This window comes from Camelus bactrianus, chromosome 27 (genome assembly GCF_048773025.1).
Source record: "Camelus bactrianus isolate YW-2024 breed Bactrian camel chromosome 27, ASM4877302v1, whole genome shotgun sequence".
Classification (NCBI taxonomy): domain Eukaryota; kingdom Metazoa; phylum Chordata; class Mammalia; order Artiodactyla; family Camelidae; genus Camelus; species Camelus bactrianus.
The window spans coordinates 15,212,202-15,239,777 of record NC_133565.1 but is presented as its reverse complement, the minus strand read 5'-3'; the positions used below and the strand labels follow the sequence as shown (position 1 = coordinate 15,239,777).

General features: G+C 46.0%; 2 protein-coding genes and 1 long non-coding RNA gene across 3 annotated transcripts; 1 reads left to right on the top strand and 2 right to left on the bottom strand.

Annotated features, from left to right (window-relative positions):
• Positions 1-433: 433 nt before the first annotated feature.
• On the bottom strand, positions 434-6,802 carry SELENOS (selenoprotein S). The gene is made up of 6 exons (XM_074354345.1): positions 6,669-6,802; positions 6,015-6,149; positions 3,531-3,637; positions 2,837-2,926; positions 2,657-2,735; positions 434-1,016 (listed from the first exon to the last, which is right to left on the bottom strand). Exons 1-6 carry the CDS (start codon positions 6,742-6,744, stop codon positions 937-939), a joined length of 567 nt encoding a protein of 188 aa, XP_074210446.1. The 5' UTR covers positions 6,745-6,802; the 3' UTR covers positions 434-936.
• LOC141575296 (uncharacterized) lies at positions 6,751-10,276 on the top strand. Its single transcript, XR_012502820.1, has 2 exons — positions 6,751-6,891; positions 7,077-10,276. It is a non-coding gene; the product is annotated as an uncharacterized LOC141575296 (long non-coding RNA).
• Positions 10,277-12,265: 1,989 nt separating this feature from the next.
• Positions 12,266-25,617, bottom strand: SNRPA1 (small nuclear ribonucleoprotein polypeptide A'). Its single transcript, XM_074354344.1, has 9 exons — positions 25,454-25,617; positions 23,750-23,897; positions 22,684-22,762; positions 18,006-18,052; positions 17,610-17,712; positions 16,928-17,007; positions 16,453-16,528; positions 15,499-15,592; positions 12,266-12,541 (listed from the first exon to the last, which is right to left on the bottom strand). The coding sequence occupies exons 1-9, from the start codon at positions 25,533-25,535 to the stop codon at positions 12,483-12,485; spliced, it is 768 nt and encodes a 255-aa protein (XP_074210445.1). The 5' UTR covers positions 25,536-25,617; the 3' UTR covers positions 12,266-12,482.
• Between the last annotated feature and the right edge of the window lie 1,959 nt (positions 25,618-27,576).

The window sequence follows — 27,576 nt, the reverse complement described above, 5'->3', positions numbered from 1 at the left end:
CAGCCCGTGAGCTAAGAAGTTTTAGATGTTTTTAACAATCCTTTAAAAAATGTAAAAACTCAAGACTGTGTGACCTGCAAGGTCTAAAACATTTACTAGCTGGCCCTTCAGAGCACACTGGACAGAGCCTGAAGACAAGGATGTGGGAAAGATGTTAACCACCCACAGGGCTTCTGGAAGCCTCGCTGGTCCCCGACGCACCTCAAGGCAACATATTTCTTTATCCTATTAATTCAGAAACTCCACTCCAAGTGCTTGATTTTGTGGATAAACCCATGGAGCAGGCCACACACCACACTCACTGTGGGTGTGGGATAATGAGAAAATAAGTAATATGAGTAGGAGGTTGTGAATGATAAAAACTGCGCAATGTTAGATAAACAAATTCCCATTTGTAGCGAAATTTCATTGAATTTAAGAGAAATGCAGAAAGTGTTCTTTGCAATTTGTTTTTTAATATCTACAGTTTTTTACAAGGTTCTGTACATGAAGAAAAATGTACAGAAACAACCCCATCAACTGTCTGCATCAGTAATCCTCGCTGGTGGGCTCACCATTTACAAGGAAGACATCATTTGACACAACCTGTCACAGAGACTGTCCTGCCGGCACAGACCTCGGACGGGAAGGAAGGATTGTGGCCAGGTCTGTTTGTCAAGATCCCCAGTCACTTGGAGGCCTTTACTGACCCACCAGCAACAACCCGGGAAATCAACAAACTGGCTTCAGTGAGAGTGACCAACAGCAGCCACTGCCCAGGGCCACATCCACACCCCACGAGGACTTTGACCCTGAAAGATGCAGGTACAGCCAATGCCAGAGAGAAAGCCCTGTCCATTGGCTAGTCACTGTGAAAAGCGTGCATAAGGCAATTGAGTCAGGGGTGAAGGGTTCATCTTGCTAATGTCAAAAGCGACACTAACAGGACTCTTAGCCTCATCCACCAGCTGATGGGCCTCTTCGTCCAGGTCTCCAGGAGCAGGCTCCCCCTCCTTCACCAGACAAAGGGTTGTAACCTGGGACGAGAGGAAGGAGAACAGTGCTGAGAACGTTCCATGTCACACGTAAAGCCCTGAGCCCAACATGCAAAGTACTGCAGAGATACAGATTCTGTCCTCACGAGCATCTTCGTAAGACTCAGCTCCCACATGAAAAAAATGCTTCACATTGCAATCACCCTTAGGATTGATTTTCTGGTGGGAATAAAAGAAGCCATTTGGCTTCCTGGTTTTAACTCTCAAAACACACAAAAAAACTCCCCCAAACACACAAAAAAATTTGCTCCCCCTCCAAAAACCTCTCTGGATGGCTGGATTTAAATGTCTAAAAGATCTAACTGCAGTGCTTAATAAAATGTATGCATTAAAATAAAAACTGTTCAAGCTAAAGAAATCAGATTTAAAAAATCAAAACCGAGTGGAACTGGGCACTTCTGCCAGTCAGGACTGGGCAACCCAGGGCCCAGGCCCTGCCGGTCCACCTGCTCATTCCTCCCCAAGTTAATGGCCGACTGGGGACCAGCTTGAGTGTTCAGGCTCTAGAGTCAGATGACCCCAAATGAGGTGGCTCAGCTCCCTGCTTGCTGTGGGATCTGTGGTCACTAACTCCCTGTGCCTCGGGTTCCTTACTTGTGAAGCCAGGCCAGTCGGGGCCCTGGACTGCTAGGGGCGCCCCAGGGGGCAAACGCACAGCACACCCTGTGGGCCATTTTCTACAATTTCCTCTCCTCGATACCACCACTCAGCTCTGAGAAATGGTCTCCCAGCAAGAAGACTGAAAGAAGCATTTTCTTTTCAGACACAGGCCTCTCCTAGAGCAAGCCAGCTCTGGGATCCTGACGCAAGGGGCTCAGAGCCCAGCCTTGAAGGGCAGCCCGGCCCATGTCCACTCTCCCCAGGGTTCACTCTGAGGCCATCCAGGCTCCCACCTCTGCCTCCACGGTCCCTCCCCATGGGAAACCCTCTCCTCCAATGGAGGGCAGGGGGTCTTTGGCCTACAACTGGCTCCTGGCACCTCTGTCCTCACAGGGCGGGGCGGGATCGAGTGAGGTACTGAGGTACAAGTGCAACCATATTTACTGAGGGCCTTGCGGGACCTCCTTTATTGAGGGCTGGTCGAACACTGATTTCTGCGGTGAGCGGACACTGAGGCCGAGGAGGTCCCGGGCCTTCTGGAAACGGGATTGGTGCCCACATCCTTGCCCGGGGCCCCCTAGGCAACAACTGGTCTCAGCAGGCTGGCAACTCCCTAAAACTAACTCCTTTCTGATTCCGGAGGTGGACCCCTTTTCCTTCTTTTCAGTGACCCACTTACTCTCACGAGAATGTCCCCTTATTCTCTCACAAGGGGGTCAGCAGAGCTGTTCAGATTTGCCCCTTTTCTCACGAGACGAAGCCCACGGCCCCGGAGAACAGTCCCATGTCTCGCAAGGCGAATCTGTTTTTTTTTTTCCACTGGTGTGAAGAACTCCATCTATCGCCAGATTCCCTCCTACTTCATTCTCAAGACTAACTCCTTCTCTTTCCTTTATTCTCTGTTATCCTAAACTTAGGAATTAGTCTCAATTGATGGACAATGAAACAAAGACACAGAACCTTGTTTTTCAAAGTAAGAGCATCCTGTGATTGTTCAGGATGCTTTGATGTTTGGTACTTACCCCCTCCCCGCAAGGGCTTTCGGTCCGATTTCCGTTTCGGGATGACGGATGAAGCAGAAGGCCCAGGGCTGTCTTCTTCCTGTTGGAACACACACAGGCTTAAGGATCTAGTTGAAAACACTCTACTCCATGAATCTTCACCCACTTGAAGACAGTCCACTAGGCCGAAGGCTACATCACCTGAGGCTTTCTTGCATTTCCTTTGTAACTTTTTCCCTCTTGCATGCTGTCCCACATTTCAATCTTCTGTCTCCTTTTTTCCTCTTCAAGCTGTGAAGAATCGTACATGGTCCAGAATGAATTCAGAAGCTACCATCTTTCCCAAAGAACATGTAACTTTGATCACTTTTAAACAACCTTCCACCTGCACTTTCTTCAGTTAAAACTGTTGTCAGCTAGTGTTTTAACTCGCAAACAGGGCCATGTTTTTTGCACACTATTAACGCAAAAAGCGTGGTCGAAAAAATAACACGGACTCAGTTCTGAAACAGGCCCACAGAGGACATTTTGATAACGTGGAAGAACTCTGACCTGGCAAGAGTCAGCATGGGTGGCAGGCCTGCTCTGCTGCTACCTGGCTGTGTCACACTAGGAAAGTCACTCAATCCCTCTACTGCGAAGACTGGGAGGACCCAATGAGAGCAGATCTGAGAGTGCTTTGAAAGTCAAGTACTTAGGGAACATAAGGGAAAACTAATCTCTCAGCAGAAAATTAGGTCCAACAACAAGCACTTGAGAAAGCTTGTACTCCGCCCCGTCACACACACACACACACACACCACACACACACACACACACACACACACACACGCTTTACCCACTAGACTCAAACTACTTCTTGAGACCATGTGTTCACACTCAAACCGGTTCACACCTGTCTCAGCTTTTCCTTGTGCTTTTCCACTTGCGCATTTAACTCCTCCTGCATTTTCAGCCGAGCAGCGGCCAAAGCCTCCTGTCGTTTAACGACGACATCAGGTTCTAAAACAGCAGAGAAAACTGGGGCTAAAGCAGCTTGTGTAACATACAACAGGAACTCGTGAGAGTCCATATTGTTAGAAGTACACAGAACTCAGACAATGCAAAAACATATGCTGAGGGACAGCCTTCTGTACGTATTTTACTGCTCAGGGGGCAGGGGCGACCCCACGGCCGCAGTCTCAGCCCGTGTTAAATACTGACAGCATCAGAAACCTCCACTCGAAATACATTTCCGGCTCCTGGAGCAATCCCGCCTCAGAGAGTCTGGCAAAGGCTCCGTGACTGAAATATAAGGGGTCTGAGGGCCACAGTGAGATTCCATTCCATAACCCAGATACTGGATACCTCCTAACACCCAGTCTCTAGGTTGACCAGAATTCCAGAAGACAACCAAGGAGAGAGAACGTTTTCAGATCATTAGTCATCACTGAATTAGCCCAGATCTATACAAGAAAGAGGTAAAGATCTTTAGATATTTTATCCTTGTTTCTACAGAAAAAAAAAAAGAAAAATCCTTCCAGCTAGCATTAATAGCAATGAATGTGCTTTTATCTGGTTTATAAAACAAAGTAAATTATATAAAAAGAGAATCTGGCATCTACTCAGACCACCATGTTATGGAGCACTGAGGGGACCTACCCAGGGGTGTCACTAATTTTTCAAACTAGAACTTCTATGTTCACATCTGCATCACCCAAAGGATAGGTGATCATCATTACTTACAGACTCAGTAGTGGGAAGTGGTCTCCTAACTGAATCTACATAAAATAGGGGCGAAACTGTCATGGTCAAAATAGCACAAGATACTTGTGTGTGTAACATCTGTAACTGTCAGGTCACTTTTAGAATAAAATCAATCAAGTGTAGGTTTGGGTTTTGTTTAATCTCATTTTTCCAACAAAACTACAATAGCACAATTCACAGACATAGAGAACTTATGGTTACGAGGGGTAAAAGGGGTGGGAAAGGATAAACTGGGAGTTAGAAATTTGCAGATACTAACTGCTATACATAAAATAAATAAATGACAAGTTTCTACTGTATAGCACAGGGAACTATAGTCAACATCTGTAGTAACCGCTAATCAAAAAGAATGTGAGAAAGAATATATGTGTATGACTGAAACCTTGTACTGTACACCAGAAATTGACACATTGTAAACTGACTATACTTCAATTAAAAAAATTTTTTTGAAAAAATTGTACAACAGCACAATCTAACACTTTTCACTGCACACTTACTTCTTGCAGTGCCTCATAAAAACAATTACTCTTCTTCTGAAGTGCCCACCCTACAACCTCAAAAATCTTCTCTTCAGTTGTCGGCAAGTCTCCCTGCAGCCATGGCTGTACAAGGGGACGGGAGCCGTTTCCTAACAGCATCCTCATCCACTTCACCAAATCCTGCAATTTACGCAAGACCTATACTTGTACTTTGTAGCCAGTTGTTGGATGTACAGCCAACAATCAAAAAGACTCAGGGGATGGCAGGACCCCAGGGGTTCATTGGAGAAGAGGGAGGTCTGTGTGAGTGAAGGAATTTTCTAAGTCTTTCTACCAATGACTTTGTGTTAATGGCATTTGCTTTCCTCCCCAACCTCAGTAACTGTGGTGACTCAGATGAATGACTGGTGTGTATTTGTTTAATTTACTGCTATTCTCAAAACACTTAACATTTCTTTTGGATATGTCCTCAGAAACTGCAGCTTCTAACTAATTAAAATGATACTGTTTTGGAGGGAATGAGGTTTTTTTTTTGGGGGGGGTAGATTGGTTTTTAAAGGAGGTACTGAGGATTGTATCCAAGACCTTATGTGTGCTAGGCATGTGCTCTACCACTGAGGTATACACCCCACCCCCAACCCAGGGAATGAGTTTTTTGAAATAGCCAAGTATAATATGGAATCCAGTCTGATGAGTAAATTGTGAAACTCAAACTTCACTGGACGTGAAGCACAGAGGCTGAGTTTCCTGTCACTCACACTGGTTCTAGAGATAATTCAGAGTTAGTACGCAGACCCACAAGTACGGAGAAGCGGTGAAGTTTTCATTTGCATTTACCCCATAAATGAAAAACTACTCAACAAGAGATGCAGTGAGCGCTCTACAAGTCAGCAAGCAGATTTTTCATCTTCTCAAATACTCAGGAATGAAGAAAGGGAGGAAGGAAGGAAGGGAGGGAGGGAGAGAGGGAGGAAGGAAGGAAAAAGAAAAGAAAAGAAAAAAGAAAAGAAACCTACTGCCCCTTCACCAAAATCAATTTCAGGAGCATAAAATAGTTTTTCTCCCACGTAGATGAGAATGGTACTCCTTACTCTTAACTTTTAAATTCTACAAGGAGGCTAAGACCCCGCCCTCGTCTGTTATCCGGCACTAACCCACGGCGGCCGCGGCGCGGTCCAGCTGCCTCTGCCTCAGGGCCCGGAGCCGGGCGGAGAGCTTCTGAAACACGACGTAGAGAAGGATGCAGCTGAAGACGATGTACCAGCCATAGGTGGCCAGCAGGGAGCCCACTGAAAAGAAGAACAGAGTTTTCAGGAAACTAAAAACGATACTCCCTCCGGACTTCTATAAAATTCAACGAAAGCAAAAGCAGCGCAGCTCCCGCCCTGAAAACCTCAGCGGTCGAGCAAAGACCTCCCAGGCGGGCGACGAGGACGGTGAGAAGCGCCGCCGTCCGGGGTCCCTGAGAAGGAGCTTCTCGACCACCTGTCCAGAGGACGTGGGGCCGCCAACTGGGTTCTGAGGGAACACGGATCGTGGATGTGACTCGGAGGGCAGAGGCCCTTCAGATCCGGGAGACATACAGAAAGGCGTGGCCGTGGAGGCTGACACCGCGTCGGCGACCCAGGTCACCGCAACCCGGAAGGGCTTGCTTCGCACAAACTAAACAACTCGCGCAAAGAAGGGCCGCAGGCGCCGCGCGAACCTGAGTGCGGCTCCCAGAGGCCCACCGCCCGGCCCGGTGCGCAGCGGACAACCCACCCAACACGGCGGCGCGAACCCGCTGCCCTGTGGCCGCGGCGACCCACCCGTGACGTGGAGGAAGCGCAGCCCCTCGGTCTCCAGCGCCGGCCGCGCGGACAGCTCGTCCCCGTCCGCCTCCATGGTCACCGCCACTCGACCCGGCCTGGCCCGGCCCGGCCCGGCCGCGTCAGCGTGAGCGTTCGCCTTCCGCCCCGCCCTACGTACACGTGGCGCGCCGGGGCTGGCGTACGGCGTTCCGGCCAATCGCGTCTCGACCCGGACCAGAAGGTCGGCCTATCGCAACGAGGGCGTGGCCGGGGGGCGGGGACAGTGGAGGGCGGGGCGAGCAGGGGTTGACGAGCAGGGCGGGGATGAGCCCCACCAACCGCCGCGCACCTGCTCTCCCGGTGTCCTCACCGAGGATGCTTGGCTGACCTCCTCGCCGACTCCTTACCGAATGTTTACTTTTGCAGTGATTGGACACAGAGGTCTCCGGGGGTTGGGGCCGCCTGGAAACAGGATTTGCGCACACACCGTTGTTCAGGTCGATTGGGCAACAGCTCGGCAGTTTGGCGACTCCCAGACTTCGGTGGTTGTGGCCAAGGCCTGACCACCAAGGTGCCAGGAAAGCCCCCCTCCCACCCCCGTCCCCGCGGTTCTTGCACCCAGAATCAAAACCTCTTGGGAAAGAATTACCGTCACAGTGGCTCCAACACACATTGAATCTTCCTAAGTGTCACAAGTCGTTATCACAGTTAATAGGAGTCCTGGCTGTGCTCTCTGCCTGCAATGCCCTCCTCCACCCGCTTCCACCCCTCACCTGTCACCGCCGCTCTGAGCCTTACCTTAACCACCTTATCGCACCTTGAGGCATTTTGGAGGAGAATTTGAAGTGAACGTACCCAGCTGTGTCTCAAAAGAAGGTCTAAGAATTAGGAATGCAACCTAAGGAAGTAAGGAGCAGGGTGTGATGTCGGAGCGCACCGCCGCGCAGCTGCAGGACCACGGGGTGCCCACCGTAAGTTTGCCCAGAAGTTCCTCGGGCGGGGGGGGGGGGGGCGGACAGCTCGGAAGACCGCACCACAACCTCTCTGGCGACACGTGTCAGAAAGCAATAAAAGAGATCTGCACTGAAGGACTTGAGCTCATGGGCCATGGCAACAACAACAACAAGAAGCCTGAAAGCTCTTCTTCATCTTGAAAATGGGTTCCTCAAATCGGGAAATTGAGGACTCTGGATTTTATCAATTTAACATTGTGAAGATGGCCATTGATCTGCTGAGTTTAGGAGGGATTTTATTTCCTCCCTCTTGATGTTTTCCCCCTCGCGTGTGAAAGATACTGAGCTCTATCTTTTGAGGTGGTTTGTCACGTGCTCTGGCAACTTGCATCCTAAGAGAGGAATGATGGTTGGGATGTGGACAATAATTAATTGAAAGTTTGCAGTAGCAACGTGCTAAAACGGAAACTTTTCTTGTGGTTACAGTTGCAATACTCGGTCTGGGAACAGCTTTAAATATACCTTGTATGTAAAATCCGATGAACTAGTCATGATGACCAGGGTTACCTGACCTCTTTGGTTATATACTCCGGGCATTGGGCAGACTGTCCTGGGGTCACTGTTCATGGAAGCAGTTGGTTAGGACCTCTCAGGGAGTTAATGCTCTGATTAGGGACTGGCACAATTGCTTGGGAGCAGTTTATTTTTATACGGTAACTTAGTGGTTATGATTGCTGGTGGCTTGGATTAGCTAAGACAGTTTTTAACAGACAGTTCCCTGCCTTAACAAGAGGTGTCAGATTAAGATGTGAAAGCCTCAAGAATGTTTCAATGTGATATTCAATGTGACCATCATTTCAGAGTTCACAGTGTCGTTCAGGAATTAAGATACCTGGAGTAGCCATGGAGGAAGATCTCACACTGCAAAGATTTGCTGCTTTCAGAACAAGTCAATGAGCTGTCAATGAATTAAGTCAACCTGTGGATCATAAAAATGTCAAAATGCTGCATCTGGTTAAATGGGAGAAAAGAGACTGCTTTACTTGCCGTTTCTGCCCACCCTGACCTGTAATGTTTTTAATCATGAAGATGGAACAAACTGTAACATTTAGTTTCCAGCATTTAAACACAAATGGTGAACAATCTGTCACTCAGGACTTTGTGATATAGAAACCAGCACAACACTGATGAAAAATAATGGACATTTAAAACTTACACAGTGCCTTTGTATATATACTATTTTGAACTACAGTGTTTGTGTGTGTACATATGTACACACATAAAATGATGAAGTGTTTTGAACTGAAATTTAACAGATTTTGAATGATTATGTTACTAGAGAGTAGGTTCTTGTCACTGAAGGAATTCAGAGACGAGACACAGAGGTCAGGAAAGTAAAGTGGGGATTTATTAAGGGATAGGACACACTCAGGTGGGAGCGGGCAAACTCAGGTGAGCAGCTGCCCTGAATTTCTTTGGTAAAATGGTTACACAGGGTGTAGAAATGAATGGGTGGGATATTCATTGGGGAGGGAGGGGTTTGGGGGTTATATTCCCTGACTTTCATCCCAGCTCCACCTTCCCAAAAGGAGGAGGGATTTCTGTCCTTATTTAGTCTGGATCAGAAGTGTCACAGCGTCAGGGCATGATGGGTACTTCTAATCTGCAAGGCTAATTTTATTGAAAATGTGGGCATAATGAGCAAATGGTTACATTTAGACATTGGAGATTCCTGCATCTTCCCACCTTTGTCAGCCTCTAGGCCACTTGTCACCCCAAAATGTGTGATTTCTTATCAGTCTGGAGGTTCCTGCTTTTCTCTGCCCAAGGATCCCTGTTGTTCACAGGATGTGTGGTTTCCCGGCCCCTGGCCCGTGCCCCAATTACTGGGCTCATGTCTAGCTCCCTGCCTGCTCTAACAACTGCAGCGCATGGATGCTGGGCTTTCTCTGTTTCTTGCACACTGCTGGTCTCATGGTCCCACTGATGGAGGGTGCTCACTGTTCCTAGCCAGACTGATGTTACCTTTGTCCCTTTAGTCTGTCTATCATCTCACCCAGCTGGTCTACAGCCATAAAGTTATTTCAACAAACACTTTGCTCAGTACAGCTGTTCAGGTGTTATTAGCAGAAATAGGACAAAGGTCCCCAGAATGCCCAACCAGTCACTGGCCCTGGTAGACTACACAGTTGGCCCCAATCTGTCACTCCTGGCAACCACACCCTTGCTGTCTGCTCAAAGCAGTCTATTTCCCCATCCTTTGACTTTGTTTCATTTTGGTTATAGGCAAGAAAGCAGAAGTAACAGTGTGTCAGTTTTGAGTGTAGGCCTTAAGAAGTCTCTCTAGTGGTTCCTTTTTTGTGCCTCTGCCTGCTTAACTAAATCACCTGAGGAGAATGAAGGATGAGCCACCCTGGTTAATCCACAGACCCGCAGTGAAAGCAGAGGCAGCTATGAGAAGAAAGGGGAGCTGGTGCCTGAAACGAGCTCTGGGATGGTTTGCTCTGCAGCATTACTGGGGCAACAGCTAACTGACAAATTGCCAAACCTCAGCTTTTCCCGAAAGTATACACAGCAAGACAGGACCAAAGGTACTGGTAACTAAGGAGATTACAGAGGCAATCAAACCACAGTGTTTCCTAAATTTGAAAATATAAAGACCTCTCAATGACATTCTTGTGGCCTTTAAATTATGTTAAATATGTACATATATAACACTTAATACGTTTTTCTTAAATGTATAGTTCTTATACCCTCAAGACCAGGGCACTTACTCATTACAGACAAATACTACCAAGCTAATAATATTCAAATGAACATTGTAATGTATTTCCCCAGAAACAAGTTTCCTTTGTGTGTTGCACGACCACGTCACTGGTATAAAAGTTTCTGCTACATCATGACACACGTTATCCTGAAGGAACCCCCTGTTCTGCCAAACTGCACACTGACAATTCTAGGCTCCTAGGAAAGATTGGGTCTGAGTAAAGCCAATTCTTCTGGTCCCAACAGATGGAGGCTGAGTTCTGAGCACAGGAGCCCTCACTCACTTCCCTCTGGTCAAACGTACAACTAGGGAGAAGGTAAGTCAACTGCAACCAACTTGTTATCTCTGAGGCTACTGACCAGAGCCCCAGAGTTCGACCCTGTGCGGCGGCTCACAGATGGTGGGGGCAGGAGCCTCCTGAACGTGGTGGGGGTGGCGGCCCTGGATCTTAAATAAAACCCCAAACCGTTTTAGTCGTCCCATCAGAAGCAGAAGCAACAGATAAATGTGCACTGACAGAGAGGCTGTGTGGGAGTAGACAAGGCGGCCTCCCTGGCATGTCATGAAAGATGTTTTAGGAGCTGAATTCCAATCCAGACCAGGAAGAAAAAGAGCTTCAGAACCCCAAGTCCTTCTACTCTGACTCACACACATGCAGCCACGTCCTCATCCCACAGGGCACCTGGGTGACGGGAAGGGAGAGCCTGCACTGCAGACAGCGAAGACGGGACCTTCCTCTGAAATTCACCTAATGATAAGACTGCAGATCTGGTTTACCTCCTGGGTGTCTCAGTATCCCAGGAATTCATCTAGAAAAGTCAGGCTCCAAGTCTGTCGAGGCGACGGTAGAATGAGAAGAGAGCAATCCCACCTGGTCTGGGCCTCGGGAGCACAGGGTGGGGGCTGCCCCTAACGGGGCTGAAGGGCGCCGGGCAGAAGTTCAGGGGTAAGCAGTGAGGCCACAACTCCGAGGGCTGTCCTCCGAGGGACGGCACCTTGGAACCTGCAGAGCCTCCGGCCCTATCCAAGACCACGTGCCTGCCAAGGCCCCCAGCAGGCTCGCCGCGCACTGGGGCAGGAAGGGCACTGGCTGAGGGCCCCGCTGAGGAACTCCAAAGGCTGGGGCTCCCGAAGCCTGCGCCCACTGCCCCCGTTTCCACAGGCTCTGCCAGGTCTCTCCTCTCAGCTGTGCTCCTGCCTCCCCTGCTGGACCGTCAACCCCTCCAAGGCAGAGTCCCTTCACCTTCTTCCCAGGGCCTACTGAGAAGAGCATTTCTCACATTTAGAATCACTAGGGAGCTTTAAAAAACAACCCATATCAACGCCAGCAGGTGAGAAAAGACAGGTGCGAAGGCACTCTCCACCACCACCCCACTTTTCAGGTGGGCCCATGCCGGCCACGACAGGGTGCAGCGGAGGTGGGAGGGTGGCGGGGGCGCCCGGAGCCATGTGGCCACCATGCCTCGCCGACTCCGTGCAGCCCGCGCCCCTCCACCTCCACCCGTCCTAACCCTGCTCCGTGCTGCCCTGCCGCTGGAGCCCCACTGGCTGACAGCAGGCTTTACAGTCACTCTCATCCCTTCATCTCTCCAGTCTGCAGTTTGCTGTTTGCGTGACGTTCGGATGCAGAGGAAAAGAAGAACTTCCAAGGATGCTGCCTCCCGTAAAGCCCTAAAGCCTGGCTGCCTTTAATGGGGCCCTTGTTACTCTTCACACAGGAGAACACTCACTGGAGACCCCCAGGTCTCTCAGACCATCACCGGCAGCACACAGACAGCCGTGGGTTTTACTCAGAACTGAAAAATCCGAACCCTTCCTGGAGGATGCCTACCTAGGGATGCGCCCTCCTGCCTTTCCCTGAAATGCGCCCATTGCAGCCAATGACGTGCAAGCCAGCCGTGCCAGTGCCTTTATTTTTACTATTTGTAGAAAATGGGGATTTAGATTTCAAAGTTTATATTACAAAATTACCAGCAGCAGTTTGAACCAGTTCCATGATGCTTATGAACTCTACTTTGCTGACAGAAACAAGGCTATTATTCCAAAAGCAGGACAGGACCTGTCCCAAGTGGGCCCACTCTGCATCCCGTAGACTCTGAGAAGCCGCGCCACTCAGGACCCGTTGGTGACTGTGTCTTCTTCCATCTCCTCTTCGCCGTCATCAGTGGGGCCTAGGGAAAAAAAGCCAGGGGTCACACCGACCTGAGAGCATGTGCTTGTCCCGTGTGCGTGCGTCTACCCCATGGGGCTGCTACAGGCTAGGCCTGGGACTAGGTCTCTGGGAGCCCAGAGACCACCTGTCTTGGCAGGTATGGGAAATTAGTTCCTAAGGGAAAGGGTCACGAACTTAGAAAGTCAAACCTGTTGTGTGTCATTCTAACCCACTGTGGTCAAGCTAATTCGGTTTTTGTGAGGATGAAAAGCTTATACTTTGTTTTGTTCTTGCCACTGCTACGCGCAAAGAAACTAGAGGAACACTTAAAACAAAACAGAACGCCTGGATACCTACTACATGCCAGATACTGGGAATAGTTAGTGACTTTACTGTCTCTACGTTAGGAAAATACAGCAACGACAACCAAATGGCTGTCATACACTTTTTTTTGGTGGGGGGATTAGGTGTATTGATTGACTGATTGGTGGAGATGCTGGGGGTTGAACCCAAGACCTCATGCATGTTAGGCAAGCCCTCTACCACTCAGCAATACCCTCCCCCCTCCAAATGGTTGTTATATTTGTCAACAATTTATTGCAGATATTTGAGTCAGTGTATTCTGAAAAAGGAAATGTTTTAACCCTGTCAATGTTTGGGAAAATTACTCAAGTTTGAGCCTACTGTTTCTACAGCTGGACCCAAACATCACATTTCAAGACACACAAACTACCAAGAAAGAACATCACTGGGAAGTGCCCCTCAGAAGCCCGGGCCTGCTGAGATCCAGAGAACCCTCTCCTCAGCGTGCTCCGTGTGTGCTCAGGTAAGGCCCAAACAGAACATTCTAGGGGAAGCACGTTAACTCAGAAATTCTGTCATCCTGCAGTCACAATAAGCAATTTGACGTTGTGTTCCCCCCACCCTGTCACCATTAAGCCTTGAAAGCCTTCCATGGACTTCTTTTGTTCTGAGGACCCCAGACCTGACCCACCATGTGGCCTGCAGTGCCCTGGCTCACGTCCTCACTGTGGCCCATCTGGCAACACTGCCTGCATCCCTGGCCCTCCGCTCACACTGTCCTCCTCAGATCAAGTGTGTGAGGCTCCTTAACCACAAGTTTCTTGCTGGTGTGGTTTCCTCCCCACTAGAACGCCCCTCTGCCTTTGTCAAACAGTTCTCAAATATTTTACTTTTAGGACCCAAAGAGCCTCTGTTCAAATAGATTACATTTATTGACACTGTATTAAAAATTAAGAGTATTTTAAGAAACAATAAATCTACTACATGTTAATACTTACAATTTTATAAAATGTAACAGAATTTTCTAAAGCAAACATCTTTAGTGAGCAGGCTGGCCTCACTGTCTATTTCTGCCCGTCTCTGTAGCGCCTGGCGGACAGCAGGCAGATGGACCCTCATTTGGACTCATCGTTCCCCGGCTACACGATGTCGTTCTGACCGAAGGCTGGAGGGAACATGAGCCTCGCACAGACAGGTGGTTAGGAAAGGGACGGGTATTTTCGTGGCCTCCGCAGACAGCTGTGGATGCCTCCTGTCACACCAGGCCCTAGATGGCAACGTGCAGTCCGAAAGCTCATCATCACTGAACGTCACACACGCTCCAGCATCGCCTTGGAAAACACTGGGTCGCTAAGTCACGCGGATTTTCAAATGCTGACCCATTTCGTTACACCGTGTCCAAAATATCACATTCATGAATACCAACACTTTCCACAGGAAAAGTCCAGAAGTCCTGGGAAACTATCAGGTTACAGTTGTAGATAAAAGTTTTCCAACCTCTAATTTTTGCCTAAAGTTCTGAGTATCATCATTGGTAACAGGCACCATGAGCCATTCTGATGTGACAAGCTCACTTCACTTCCTGCTGGAGAAGCCACCTGCCTCAAGGGTGGAGCAGGTGCATGGTGCGGGCAGACAGCCCCACCTGGGTGCAGAATGCTCTGTGCGCCGGACTCCATTCCCTGGATCTCCAGAGAGACGCCACGCATGGGGCGGTAGTTAATAGCACTACTAGTCCTCACTGCCTCAGGAAGGACATTCCTAAGCAAACCTGTACACAGTTCACTGACGGCGGAGTACAGGGCAGTGTGGAATGACACCTAGCAACACCCTTCGGTCCGCCCTGACCTGTGCTGAGGCGCCAATTTTACCCAGCCTTGCTTTTGAACCAGCAGGTACAAGTGTTAATACCATTAAAGAAAAAGAAAAGCAAATACGCCGTGGTGTTAACATAGGAAGTTTCCCTCCCAAACCCCCAGGGGCCCAAGGACCACAGCGAGAACCACAGGTCTAGTGAATGTCTCACTTGTTTTTTAGCTTCAGTTCACACATTATCTCCCCCAGGAAACCTGCCCCGAGCTGCTGGTCTAGTTAGAGGTCCCCAGTCACGTTCACACCAAAACCTGTAACGCGCATGACTGGGGTGGCCTCACTCTCTACCCCAGCGCCCAGCATGCCGCCTGACACGACTGTCAGGACAGCTGACACTTCCAAGGCCCTGGCCTGTGCTATGTGCTGTCCGCGCAGAGTCTGCTCGGCGCCCCTGTGACCTCGTGAGGTCGGCACTATTACCGTCTCAGCTTTAAAGATGAGACAGACAATTAAGTGGGGATTAAGAAAGTTACCCAAGGACTGAGCTTGGCCCAGGTGGAGTGGCTCTGCAGCCTGTGTCCCTGCCCATGAGGCGACCCGACACGTGCAGCGGCAGAAGGCCTTGATTCAGTCTCACTTGATGGCTGTGAAATAGCATTTGCTTCAACTTTTACATACAAAAACCCCATGGTGTAACATTGTCACATGATTTCTCTTCAAAGGGTGTTTAACGGAACTTTGTGTACATTAGGTTAGATGGTCACGAGGCACAACCCTAGCAATCTCGGATCGGGACTGGCGCGGGGTCACTCGAGTGTGCTCTTACTTTGGAAGTACAAAGACAGAACATCATTTCCTGACCTGCTCTGCGCTCTCTGCCGGGGATCTGGCCGGACTGCAGCAAGCCCTTCAGCCGCTCCACTTCAGCCAGGGTTGACGCGTTCGCTATGGCGCTCTGGATGGCAGAAGACAGTGCAGACGACAGTTACTTTATCTACTTAGATCGGCCACTGAGAAAACACTTAGAGAAATTCACACCATCTTTCCAAGCTAGAATATTAAATAGTTCTTTGTTGGGGGAAGAATTTTACTGGCACACTGAAATCAACCCAAAAGCCAAATTATAAATTTCCCAAATTGGTAAAGAGATGCAGAACCTCTTATAAGAGAGCAAATAATCACTGTATGTGTCCTAAATTTTCACCTAACTGAAGTACCTACTTGGAATTATGCTACTGGATACTTTAGGAGACAATATTATAAAATGAGGATTTCTCATCAAGCAGGATCTTTCAGACAACAAATCTTTGGAAGTAAAAACTAAGGCAACATGCAATGGTCACTAACTGTTCAAAGAAAAGCATGCTGGGAAGATGAGAAAGACCAGCGCTGCCCTGACTTTGACCGACTTATGTAATTAATTCCAGTCAAAGTCTGGTCATACAAAAATACAGCTTGTTCCTCACAAAAATATAGCTGGATTCTCCCAACTGTGAGGAGAAGCTGCAATGTCTGACATATCACTTGGTACATTACATACTCTTGTTTCTTGAACCCGTAACAGCTCACTTCAGTCCAAGAACCCTAAAACATCCCTACCTTTTTTCTTTTAACTTTTTATTGAAGTCTAGTTGACTTACAATGTTAGTTTCAGTTGTGAATTACACAGCAGTGATTCAGTTATACATATATATTTACTTTCTTTTCAGATTCTTTTCCATTATATGTTATTATAAGAAACTGAACAGAGTTCCGTATGCTCTACTGTAGGTCCTTGTTGTTTATCTATTTTATATACAGTAAACATATTACTACCTTGATTGCTTCCACATCCCCTGGAGACGGCCCACCTTTCTTCTTGTCAGTTGGCAAACCGGCACCTGGATTGAAACTTGGGAGGGGAGGGAAGAACACAACTGTCAAATCCAGACCAACAGAAACTGCTTCTCTTTTACTTTCAAAAGCTTTTGAAAGTAATTCAACCAGTGTAGTATCTTATCTTTGTTAACAAACTGATACGATAAACTCTCTCCTTCAGAAACACCACCCCGTTCATCTTCCCAGAAAGGAGGATGTGGGTAACATCGCAGTAAGGCTGGACACTGCAATATTTGCTCTGCTGGAAGAAATTTAATGTGACCTACGGACCACTGATGGTTGTAGCGGATCATCACGCAAATTTACTGCTATGTGATTGCAGGGCTTTTGTTTCTTTCTGCAGGAGGCAAAATGCCAGACAGACAGTGTTTCTGAAGGGGAAGTGGAGTGAAGTCAGATACCCGGATCTTACGTTTTGCTCCTCCTGGCAATATCCTTTGCAAGCTGTGCACCCCGTTTGCCCTTGAACATTTTCTCTGCCTCCTGACGCTCCTACAGCGACACCACACACAGAGTTAATGGACACAGGAATACCACGTGCATTGAGATGCATTCCTCAGAAAAACATGGAAGAAAACTCTCCTGAAACACTCTGGGCTGGTAAAAATACCAAGAAGCCCATTTCCAGTTCAAAGGAGACTCAGGGGTCTTGCCTTCTCTGGGAAAGCTCCCTGAGGAAAGTTCCCACTCCTAGTTTTCAAGGAGGGGCTCCCAAGGAACTAAGAAGGTTTTAAAAAAAAATCTCCCCATAAGGGGAAAATCATTCCAACAATTAAAGCTGCTGAGGATGGGTTATATTAAGCTCCCCAAAGGGAATGTATCTAAGCAGACACCCTGCTGGGGAGAGTGCTCACTGTGGCCCTGAGACCATGCTACCTCTGAAATCACCAACACCACGTAAGACAGCTTTAACTCCAAGTCCTAGCCTAAACTCTGCTATGAAAAAAAAACTGCCTTAACATGTCCCTCCCGCCACGCACATTTTTATCAGAAACCAAAGACAAAACTCATTGGGCAAGTTTACAAAAATCAGTAACAAAAGTATAAAGGAAAGCACACCAGTCTATAGTGACTTACAACAGAGCAATACTCACTTTCAGTTTCACCTTCTGGAAATCCAGCACTCTGACTTGTGGAACTTTATAAATTACATATAGTCTGTAATGCTTCTTGTTTGTTACAGGATTTCTTAAAATACTACAAGAAAAGGAACAATATAATGCCAATCTTGTTCATAGCACAGCATTCAAGAGGTCCGTTTTAATAAAATCTAATGAGTCCCTGAATTAAGGAAAAGTTCACTATTCTGCGCATTTCAGGGTCATGACAACTTAACACTAGGGAAATTTTAATCGAGCACTGGGCCCAAAGGAAGTATTTTCAATATTTGTTACTTAAAGGTACTTTTTACTAACTGATTGCTTTAAGATCAAGGCTGGTAATGGTGTTACTTTAAAGGACTTCACTGTCACCACAAATAACTTCCTTACCTTAGATAAGTCAGTGATTTGAGAGATGCCAAAGGGTCCAGGTCACCCTGTAAAGTAACAGCCACTGGTAAGAACACGGACACTGCATCCTATTCTGATACTTAGAGATGGTGGATGCCTTTGGAGCAAGGACTTGTCTTTTATTTTTATTTTTTTTACTGCTCCAGCACGTAGCACAATACTAGCACATCATGATGTATAGATGCTTCATAAATTTTTACTGAATAAACTAGTTAATGAATTTGAGTTTTCTTAAGCTTAAAATCTTGGCTGTAACAGTTTCTGTCTCAACAGAAGAGACCCAAAAAAGTTGATTTCCTGTAGCAAGCTCAAAAGGGCTACTGATTTTAAAGCAATGATTTAGATAAGTCAGCAATGTGAAAGCTGACATAAGTTTGGAACAAGTTAACTCATACAGGGAACCTCAGGCCAGGATCTTGCTGTGAGGTGGTGTTTCCTGCTAGTACCTTTGGTGCTGGGAGCAACACCGGCACGTCATATTTGAGGGAAGGCACCTTTATTCTAGGCTACTCTCAATCTCTTCAAATACATTTTTCAAGGACAAGGAGTTTAAAAAAAAAAAAAAAGGAGGGAAGGAAGGTTAGTTTTTCAATCTTCCCCGACTGTTGCATAAAACATGGTCCAACAAGGATAGAGAAACCAAAAATCTCTGGTCAACAGCTACAACCCAACTAGAGGAAGAGGTATTGTGGCAAGAACCTAAAACAGGGGCACGCAAGGACAAACTACTGTGAAAGCTACGAGACTCGCATGGTGACAGCGTTTGTACAGGAAGATGTCGAGGGAAGGCAGAGGCATCCGACAAACCTCCAAACTTTAAAGTGACCAACAGGCACACAGCTTGAGAACCACAGCCAAAGAATAGGCACAGCCACCGATGGGCACCCTAAGTGTGTGACAAGTCCTGAAGGCCTTTGGGCCTTCACTCTTAACGCTAATCAGAAATTAAGCCGCCCCTACCCCTGTCCCCGAACAGAGCCCTACACAGAGGAGAACTGCTAGGACCAGATCTAAATGGCACAGGACGGGCAAGAGGGGCATGAGAAAAGAAGTTCAGACAGAAGCAGGGAGGGGAGCAGGGCCCGCGGCTCAGACAGCTGCCACCTGTCAACACTTCACCACCCGAGGGAGCGCCTGAGCTTGAGACCCGCCTGCCATCACTCCAAGAAATCTAAAGAATGACCCAAAAGGAACAAAGGAGGACAAATATTGCACGACCTCACTTATGTGTGGAGTCCCACTTATCGTAATGAGGGTGGAATGGTGGTTACCAGAGGCTAGGGGACGGGGGACAGTGGGAGGTAAGATATTGACTAGGGAGGAGAAACTTTCAGTTATAAGATAAATAGGTTCTGGACTTAATGTACAACATAGTGACGATAGTTAAAAATAGCACACTGTATTCTTGATTTGATTAAAAAAGTTAAGTTCAAGTATTCTAACTGCACACATGAAAAGATAACTGTGAAGTGATGGATAGTTAATCTGTAGCAATCATTTCACAATGTATACATATATCAAAATTCACATTGCACTCCTTAAATATATGTTTTTTGTTTGTCAATCATACCTCAATAAAGCTGAAAAAAAACAAGAAAGGAATAATGGTAACTTCTGTCACACACACACACATATATACAGACTGTGTAAAACAATGATGTCTTGATGGGGGTGAAATGTTTAAGGATGCTGCACTGTTTAGGAGGGGTAAAAGTACTGGTTAACTTTAAACTTAGATAAATAGGTGTATTTTAACTCCTAGGATTCTAAAAATAGAAACAGAGTCTATTTAATAGTTAATTTCTAAACTATTAGAAGAGAAAATGGAATGATAAAAAGAGAGAGAGCAATAAAGGAGAGAAAAAGGAATGCAGATGGATGGGACAAATAAAAAATTCTAGAAAAGAGAGAAGACCAACTCAAAAATACCAGTAATTACACTAAATATAAACAAACTATTTCATTTAAAAGACAGATTTCAGACTGGATTAAAAAAAAGAATCCTATCATATGCTGTTTTCAAGAAACAAATTTAAAATATTTAAGTACAGAAAAACAAAAGTAAATTTTGGATGGAAAAAAATTATGCAAATACCAATTGAAAGACAGCTTGTTTTGGTACAGTGCAGCAGATAAAACGGACATCCAGGTAAAACAGCACTCAGAGAGAGGGTCACAACATATGATAAAAAGCTCACTTCACCAGTAAGATATATAAAATTTGTAGATATCACATAAGATAGCCTAAAGATATATAAAACTACAACTGACAGAACACCAGGGAAATAGTCAAATCCGCTGTCATGTAAGATTAGGACAAACTCAGCCTCTATCTTCACCATCACCTTTATGCAGAGTGACATGTGTCATGCCACAGCTTCCTAATCAATGCACACTCTGGGTTCTACACCTCATAGTTTAGAAAGGCATATCCCCTGATCAGTACTTTCTTACTTTTGGAGTCAAGTACTCCTGTGGGAATCTGAAGGAAGATACAAACCCAGTCCACCAGGAGAGGAATGTTCAGGGAAATAGGGACGACAGGATTAAGGAAGAATAACCTAAAATCGAGTTATATAATATGGACTTACACATCTAATATTTAAATGAAAAATTTAGGTTACAAAACAATTTACTCAAGCTATGTATAAGCTCAAATTTTGTTAAAAATTATACACACAACAGAAATTTAAAAGGCATAAAAAGAAAGAGATCAAAATAAGCAGATCCAAATAGAGAAAATGAAACTTGCCCCCTTATCTCATAGGAAAATCAACTTCAAGTGGATTGTTGCTTTCAACATGGAGTAAAACAACAGATTCTAGAGTGAAACTGTCCAACAGAATTTAATATATGCACAAAAGTAATTTTCTGGTAGCTACAGGAAAACAGAACAGGTGAAAGTAAATTTAACAATACATTGTTTAACCTATTTCCCCAAATATTATCATTTCACTATCAATATATGAAAAGTACTGATAATTTACATTCTTTTTTCTGGGTGCTAAGCCTCTGGAATCTGTTGTGTATTTTACAGTTCTAGTACATCTTTTTTTTAAACTTTTTTTTTTAATTGAAGTATAGTTGATTTACAATGCTGTGTTAATTTCTGGTTTACAGTGAATCATATATATTATATATATATATACACACACACATCTATTTTCCTTTTTATATTCTTTTTCAATTCTGGTCATTACAAAGTATTGACTATAGTTACCCATGTCATACAGCACGACCTTGTTGTTTATCTATTTTATACATAGTAGTGTGTATCTACAAATCCCGAATTCCCAAGTTCTAGTACATCTTAATTCAAATCAGCCACTTGTGGCTAGTGGCTACCATATGGGACACTGCAATTCTAGAAAACAGCACAGATGAGTTTCTTTATGACCCTGGGGTGGTGGAAGCTTAACAGACAACCAACCAAAAGAGCTAAAAACAACAAAAAAAGATCGATAAAGTGGACTACACTGAATCAGGAACTTCTCTATTAAGATCTCAAACAACACAATCCAAAAATGGGCAGAAGATCTAAACAAACAATTCTCCAATGAAGACATATAAATGGCCAATATGCACATGAAAAAATGCTCAATATTGCTAATTATCAGAGAAATGCAAATCAAAACTACCGTAAGGTATCACCTCACACCAGTCAGAATGGCCATCATTCAAAAGTCCATGAACAGTAAATGCTGGAAAGGGTGTGGAGAAAAGGGAACCCTCCTACACCACTGGTGGGAATGTAAATGGGTACAGCCATTATGGGAAACAGTATGGAGATTCCTCAAAAAAACTAAAAATAGACTTACCATATGACCCAACAATCCCACTCCTGGGCATATATCCAGAAGGAACCTTAATTCAAAATGAGACATACACCCCAATGTGCATAGCAGCACTATTTACAATAAGCCAAAACATGGAAACAACCTAAATGTCCATAGATAGGTGACTGGATAAAGAAGCTGTGGTATATTTGTACAATGGAATAGTATTCAGCCATAAAAAAGAATAAAATACCATTTGCAGCAACATGGATGTACCTAAAGAATGTCATTCTAAGTGAAGTAAGCCAGAGAAAGAAAAATACCATATGATTATCACTTACATGTGGTATCTAAGAAAAAAAGACAAATGAACTTGTTTACAAAACAGAAACAGACTCACAGACATAGAAAACAAACTTATGGTTACCAGGGTGGGAGGAGGGTGGAAAGGGATAAATTAGGAGCTCTAGATTTGCTAGATATACAACAAGTTTATACCATACAGAACAGGGAACTATATTCAGTATCCTATAGTAACCTATGGTGAAAAAAATATGAAAACAAATATATGTATGTTCCTATATGACTGAAGTATTGTGCTGTACACCAGAAATTGACACAACATTGTAAACTGACTATACTTCAACAAAAATATATTTAAAAAACAAACAAAAAAAACCCTAAGAGAGTCAAACGGTGAGCTAGAGCATGGAACACTGTTACAACACATAACCAAAAAGGCCCAGACACTGAATTAATGAAGAAAAAGACAAAGAAAAAGGATGCTGAGATAATTTTCTGGATTTTGCAACTTCTCTATAAGGGGCACGTGGTACCTTTAACCCCTCCCCACAAACCCGCTTTCCCCTGGATCCTCTTACCAGTTCCACCAGACTGTTGTTGGTGAGAATGAGTTCTGTCAGGCAGGGCAGCGCCTGATCAAGTCCTTCACCTATGCGGCTGCAATAAGAATAGAGACTCTGAGAAAAAGGGAAAATTAAGTAAGCTAACAGTTTTACCTGGTCCCTGACCAGAGGACTTCAGACTTCAAAGTGGGCAGAACTTTAGAGATCTTTCTTCCAACGCCCTCTCCGACAGAAGGAAATCAAGGCACAAAGAAGGAACTGCCTGGTGTCACAGAGGCGACAGAAGAGTGGGTGATTTTAGAACCCACGCCTCCTGACAGCTGCCCAGGGCTCTTTCCACTGCCACACCGTCTAATGAAACCCATGGAAAGGAGAACCTCCGGTGTAGAACAGACCACTTGGCTCATCTCGTGACTTCTGTGTGGGTAGCAGGGAAATCAAGTGAATCTGCATTCACAGCTCAGTGCAAGACACCCAACAATTAAACAGGATGGAATAGTTAATTCATGAGAAATCCAACTATTTAGAAAAAGCAACTCACCACCCACAACTTCTTGAAGACATCGTTTATAGACCTTAAATAACTTTTCTCTGATAAAATTTACACAGAGACAATGAAAGAGGGTCCAAAAAACAAATCTCCATTTCAATAAGTAGTAGCCTAAAAATCAGTTGTAGTGAAAGAAAAACAGCAGACGATATGAGGTAGAATGAGATGTTGGGTCAAAAATATAACTTAAATTTTACATTATCTTTTTAATATGACCTTTCTGAGAATGGTCACAGAGAATAATTATCACTTTAGAAATAAGCCAAAATGAGTGTAAAGAAGCATGTTATTAATTTAAACCAGAAATTTACCGTGAATATATAAATACCCAAGATTTCTGAACAGACACAGATAAGACTACAGCAATGCCAAATTAATCTCTGGATCTGTGTAGGAAACGTGCAGCTCAATTCTCATTTCAGAAGAAATTAAGTAGCTTTAACCAGCAGTATGCACTACAACTTCTTCAGGGAACTCTGCAACGTTTACTCTAGAGGAAAAAAAAATTACTTTCCACTAGTAGACACTTACCATATTCTATTGTTATTCACTAATAATGTTTTCAGTCTTCTCAACAAAGGAAAACCATCCAGTTTCCTGATTTCATTGTCAGAAAAATCAATCGCATCAAACTGGTCTAAGGTTGCACCTAGGTTTTCAATGACAGGAATTTTATACCCTGTGAAAAGGAGGGGAAAAAAATCATCCGAGGATTAATACAGTTAAAAGGTACCTTCAAACATTAGCAGCATTTTATGGTAATGGGAACAAAGCTTTCATTCATTTGGGAAGTGTCTACCTAGCACCTGTGCTGTGTGTGCCAAACACTGCAAGGTACTGGCGCCTAAGACCAGGAATGGGACAATCACATGTCCCAGCTGCCACTAAGCCAAGGGTCCAGCAGTGATGATGACAGGACAGGACAGTAAGGATAAGACTACTACTGACAGTAATATTGGTGGCTAACATTTCTGAGACTATTTACAAGATGCGTCACACCGCTCTAAGCGAAGCCCAGAGCTAGTTCAGCGGCAGAACAGGAACCTGCACCGTGAGCTGCTTATTGCCAGTGTCCAAGCCTGTCTCACGTATTGTGGACAACAGTTCTCCCCCTCTTTTGCATTCCCACAGGACAGATGCATGGAACTAACTTATCAGGACACCTTCGTGATATGACGACAGTTCCCCTTACTTCACCTCCCCTAGTGCCAACCCAGAGTTGAAAGTCAGTGGTTTATACACAAAGGTAAGTCACCCTGTGAACAATTCACTCAAATACTCACTGATTTGTCTAATAGGGCACAACTATCGTGCTAGGTGCTAGAGGAAGTTGACCCAGCCACGGTTCAAGTACACAATTCATAGCTGTAAGGGATACGCCAAAGTAAGTGCTGCACCGAAGTAAGTGTCCGCAACACTGTATGCACTTGAGACCCGCCTGTGCCAAGACTGTAAAAGTGGCCCATTCCTCTTGAACGGAACCTTTCTCTGAGAAGCTGAATTCCAACAAGAGGCCAGCACCGCGCTTTGTCAGCAAGGAATCCAAGCAGAAAGCAGAGCCCGAAGCAGTGCTGCTCCTGCAACCCTGTTTCCCCCCCGGGAGCAAATCTCTGGCCAAGACCGTACTGTCTTGGCCCCAGAGAAGCCGCCTCCTCGGATGCTCACGAGCTGCACTGTCAGTGCGTCACCGAGCCTCACTGAGGTCGGATCAGGCAGGAACCTCAGTAGTCTGGGGGCCTTCCCCATCCCTTACGCACGGCACCCGGCGGTGCGGGCCGGGCTGAAACAGGTCGGTAAGAGAGAAACAGACAACTGAAGCTGGTAAGCAGGAAACACGGGGGAAACAACCGCTTCTGGCCCCGGACTTCCTCTCCTCCCTCCCAGGGAAAGACTGCAGCACGTGCCGACACCCTCTAACGTATTCACTGCTCGGCACGAGGGTCACGACCACTAACAGAGCATCTACTGCGACGGCTCAAACGGGACACACGGCCGTCAAGCCCAACCGCGGCCCGCGACTCCGGGCCCGAAGCAGTCGAGGCGGCCCGAGCAGGCAGGAGCCGTGGGAAGACAAGCCTCGGAAGAGCCGGAGGGGCGGTCTTCCGCCGACTACGGCGGTACTCGGGCAGGGCGGGCCTGGCGAGGCCCGGGTTGAGGCGGGACGCAGGCCCTCGGCGCACGCGGCTGGGCGCGGGACGACGGGAACGCCCCAGACCGGCCGCCCTCCGCACTCACCCCGGAGGTCCAGCTCGCGGTCCCGCACGGCGTTAGTGTACTGCGCCGCCTGCTCGATCAGCTCCGCCGTCAGCTTCACCATCCTGTAGCCTCCCGCTCCCGGAGCCGCGGCCGCAGCGCCTCCCGCCAGACACACGTCCCGGCGTGCCCCGCGCCTCACGCAGACACACGTCCCGGCATGCCCCCGCGCTCCTCCAGACACACTTCCCAGCCTGCCCCGCGCCTCCTGCAGACACATGTCCCGGCGTTCCCCGCGCCCCGCCGCCAGGCAGCACCAGTAGCTGCGGGCGCATGCGCGCGCAGCTCGACGTCTAGGCAGAAGCAATCGAGGAGCTACGCCCCCGGGTTTGGCCCTGCCAAGATTCTGGCGCGCGTCGGGACCGTGTGGTTCTGGCCCCTTTCTTCGGGCGCATCTGCAGTCCAGAGGGCCCCTGATACTAGACATTTGTGTCCGCAAATTAAGCACAGTGTGAAAGCCCCCGAGTGGAATTCTCTCATGCATCAGTGCACGTTGAGATGAAGGGAAGCTGTGACTGCGCGTGTTTATTGTCCATTCCAATACCTTTTGCAAAGTACCCATTCGAGGCTTTCACCTCTTTTTTCCTATTGGTTTGTCTTTTTCTTATTAATTATGGGACTTCTTTATATATTCTGGGTATGAGCATACTCTGTGGCTTGGCTTTCACTTTTTTTTTTTTTTTTTTTTTTTTTTGGTTCAAATTGCTTAAGTACCAAAGACCTCACAGGGAAGCGAAATACTGTCCTCGTGCACATCATCAATGTTGCAGAACACAAATTTTTGTGCATTTTATTCTACTTAAGGAAACATCCTACTCCCCGGATCGCTTAATCATAATCTGGGCTGTAATTTGAATCAAAAGGATAAGAAACGTGGCTCGCTCTCTCCTTTTGCGGAAGAAACAAAGTTTCAAATGGTCCAATTCAAGCAGAGACATCAGAGGAAGAACCTCTTAGCTCAGGAGGCTTCCCCATGGAGTCTGGGTTGTGCTCTGGTTGGGGGGACAGTTTTACTATGGTCACGTAGGTCTGGGACAGACAGGAAAGGCTTTTCTGCTTACTGACCTTTCCACTCTTCATGGTGTTGTTTAATAATTGGAAATTTCTAATTTTTTTGTAGTTCAGTTTATGCGTGTATGTGTGAACGTGTGTGTCTACTAGAAGAAATCTACCCTCATCTCCAAAACAGTTTTCTTTATCTCCGAGAGGCTCAATTGTTTTACTTTTCACATTTTGTTCTCTGATTACCCCGAAATAGATTCCTCTTAAACTTTTTGTTGACATGTGATATTCACATAGCAGAATGCAAACTGAACCACCCCCAAGCAGTGGGCATCCAGATCGGCACCAGGATGTGGCCATATCCCAGAGTCCTCTCTTGCCCCAGGAGTAAACACTAATTAACGTCTAACACTGATTGGTTTTGCCTAGTTTTGTATTTATGCAAAATGAAATTGTACCTTATGCATCTCTTGCTCATTAACCTGTTTGTATGTAGGTGTAGTTCACTTATTCTCATTGTTATAAACTATTTCAGCGTGTGACTGTTCCACAATTTGTTCTGCTGTCGATGAGCATTGGGGTCATTTACAATTTGGAGTTATTACAAACAGTGCACCTACTAACATTATAATACATACATATACATTACTAATACCAATATACTAATACATACTTGGAAATAGAATTGTTGGGCCAGAAGGCTCACTTACTTTCAGCTTAAGGAGAGATACTGCTAATTTTTCAAAGTGGTTGTACCAGTTTATTCTCCTTACTAACATTTGGTATTGTCTGTATGTTTAATTTTAGCCATTCTGGTGGGTTGGTAATGGGCCCATTGTGGTTTTTGTTCAATTTCCCTGATTACTAATACAGCTGAGAACTTTAAAAAATATATTTATTGTCTGTTTGGGTAGCTTTTGTGAAGTGTTTGTTTGGGTGTTTTGCCCATTTTTTCTATTGGGCTTTTTTCCCCCCACTAATTTGTAAAAGCTCTTTATATTTTTTTGAATATGAGTCTGTGAGATGAGAGTTCAGTGAATCTCTTCCCTCTCTCTGTGGTCTCCCTTTTCACTCTGTTTATGGTGCCTTTTGATGAACAGAAG

What these genes read in the sequence shown, in the direction of transcription:
- SELENOS (XM_074354345.1), bottom strand. Translation starts at nt 6,744, where the DNA reads ATGGAGGCGGACGGGGACGAGCTGTCCGCGCGGCCGGCGCTGGAGACC. An exon ending in GCGCTTCCTCCACGTCACGG is followed by an intron (nt 6,150 to 6,668) that starts GTGGGTCGCCGC and finishes TCTTCTTTTCAG; the next exon opens with TGGGCTCCCTGCTGGCCACC. An exon ending in GAAATGCAAGAAAGCCTCAG is followed by an intron (nt 2,736 to 2,836) that starts GTGATGTAGCCT and finishes GTGTTCCAACAG; the next exon opens with GAAGAAGACAGCCCTGGGCC.
- SNRPA1 (XM_074354344.1), bottom strand. Translation starts at nt 25,535, where the DNA reads ATGGTGAAGCTGACGGCGGAGCTGATCGAGCAGGCGGCGCAGTACACT. An exon ending in ACAACAGTCTGGTGGAACTG is followed by an intron (nt 18,053 to 22,683) that starts GTAAGAGGATCC and finishes GTTACTTTACAG; the next exon opens with GGTGACCTGGACCCTTTGGC. An exon ending in GGGATGTGGAAGCAATCAAG is followed by an intron (nt 15,593 to 16,452) that starts GTAGTAATATGT and finishes TCTGCCATCCAG; the next exon opens with AGCGCCATAGCGAACGCGTC.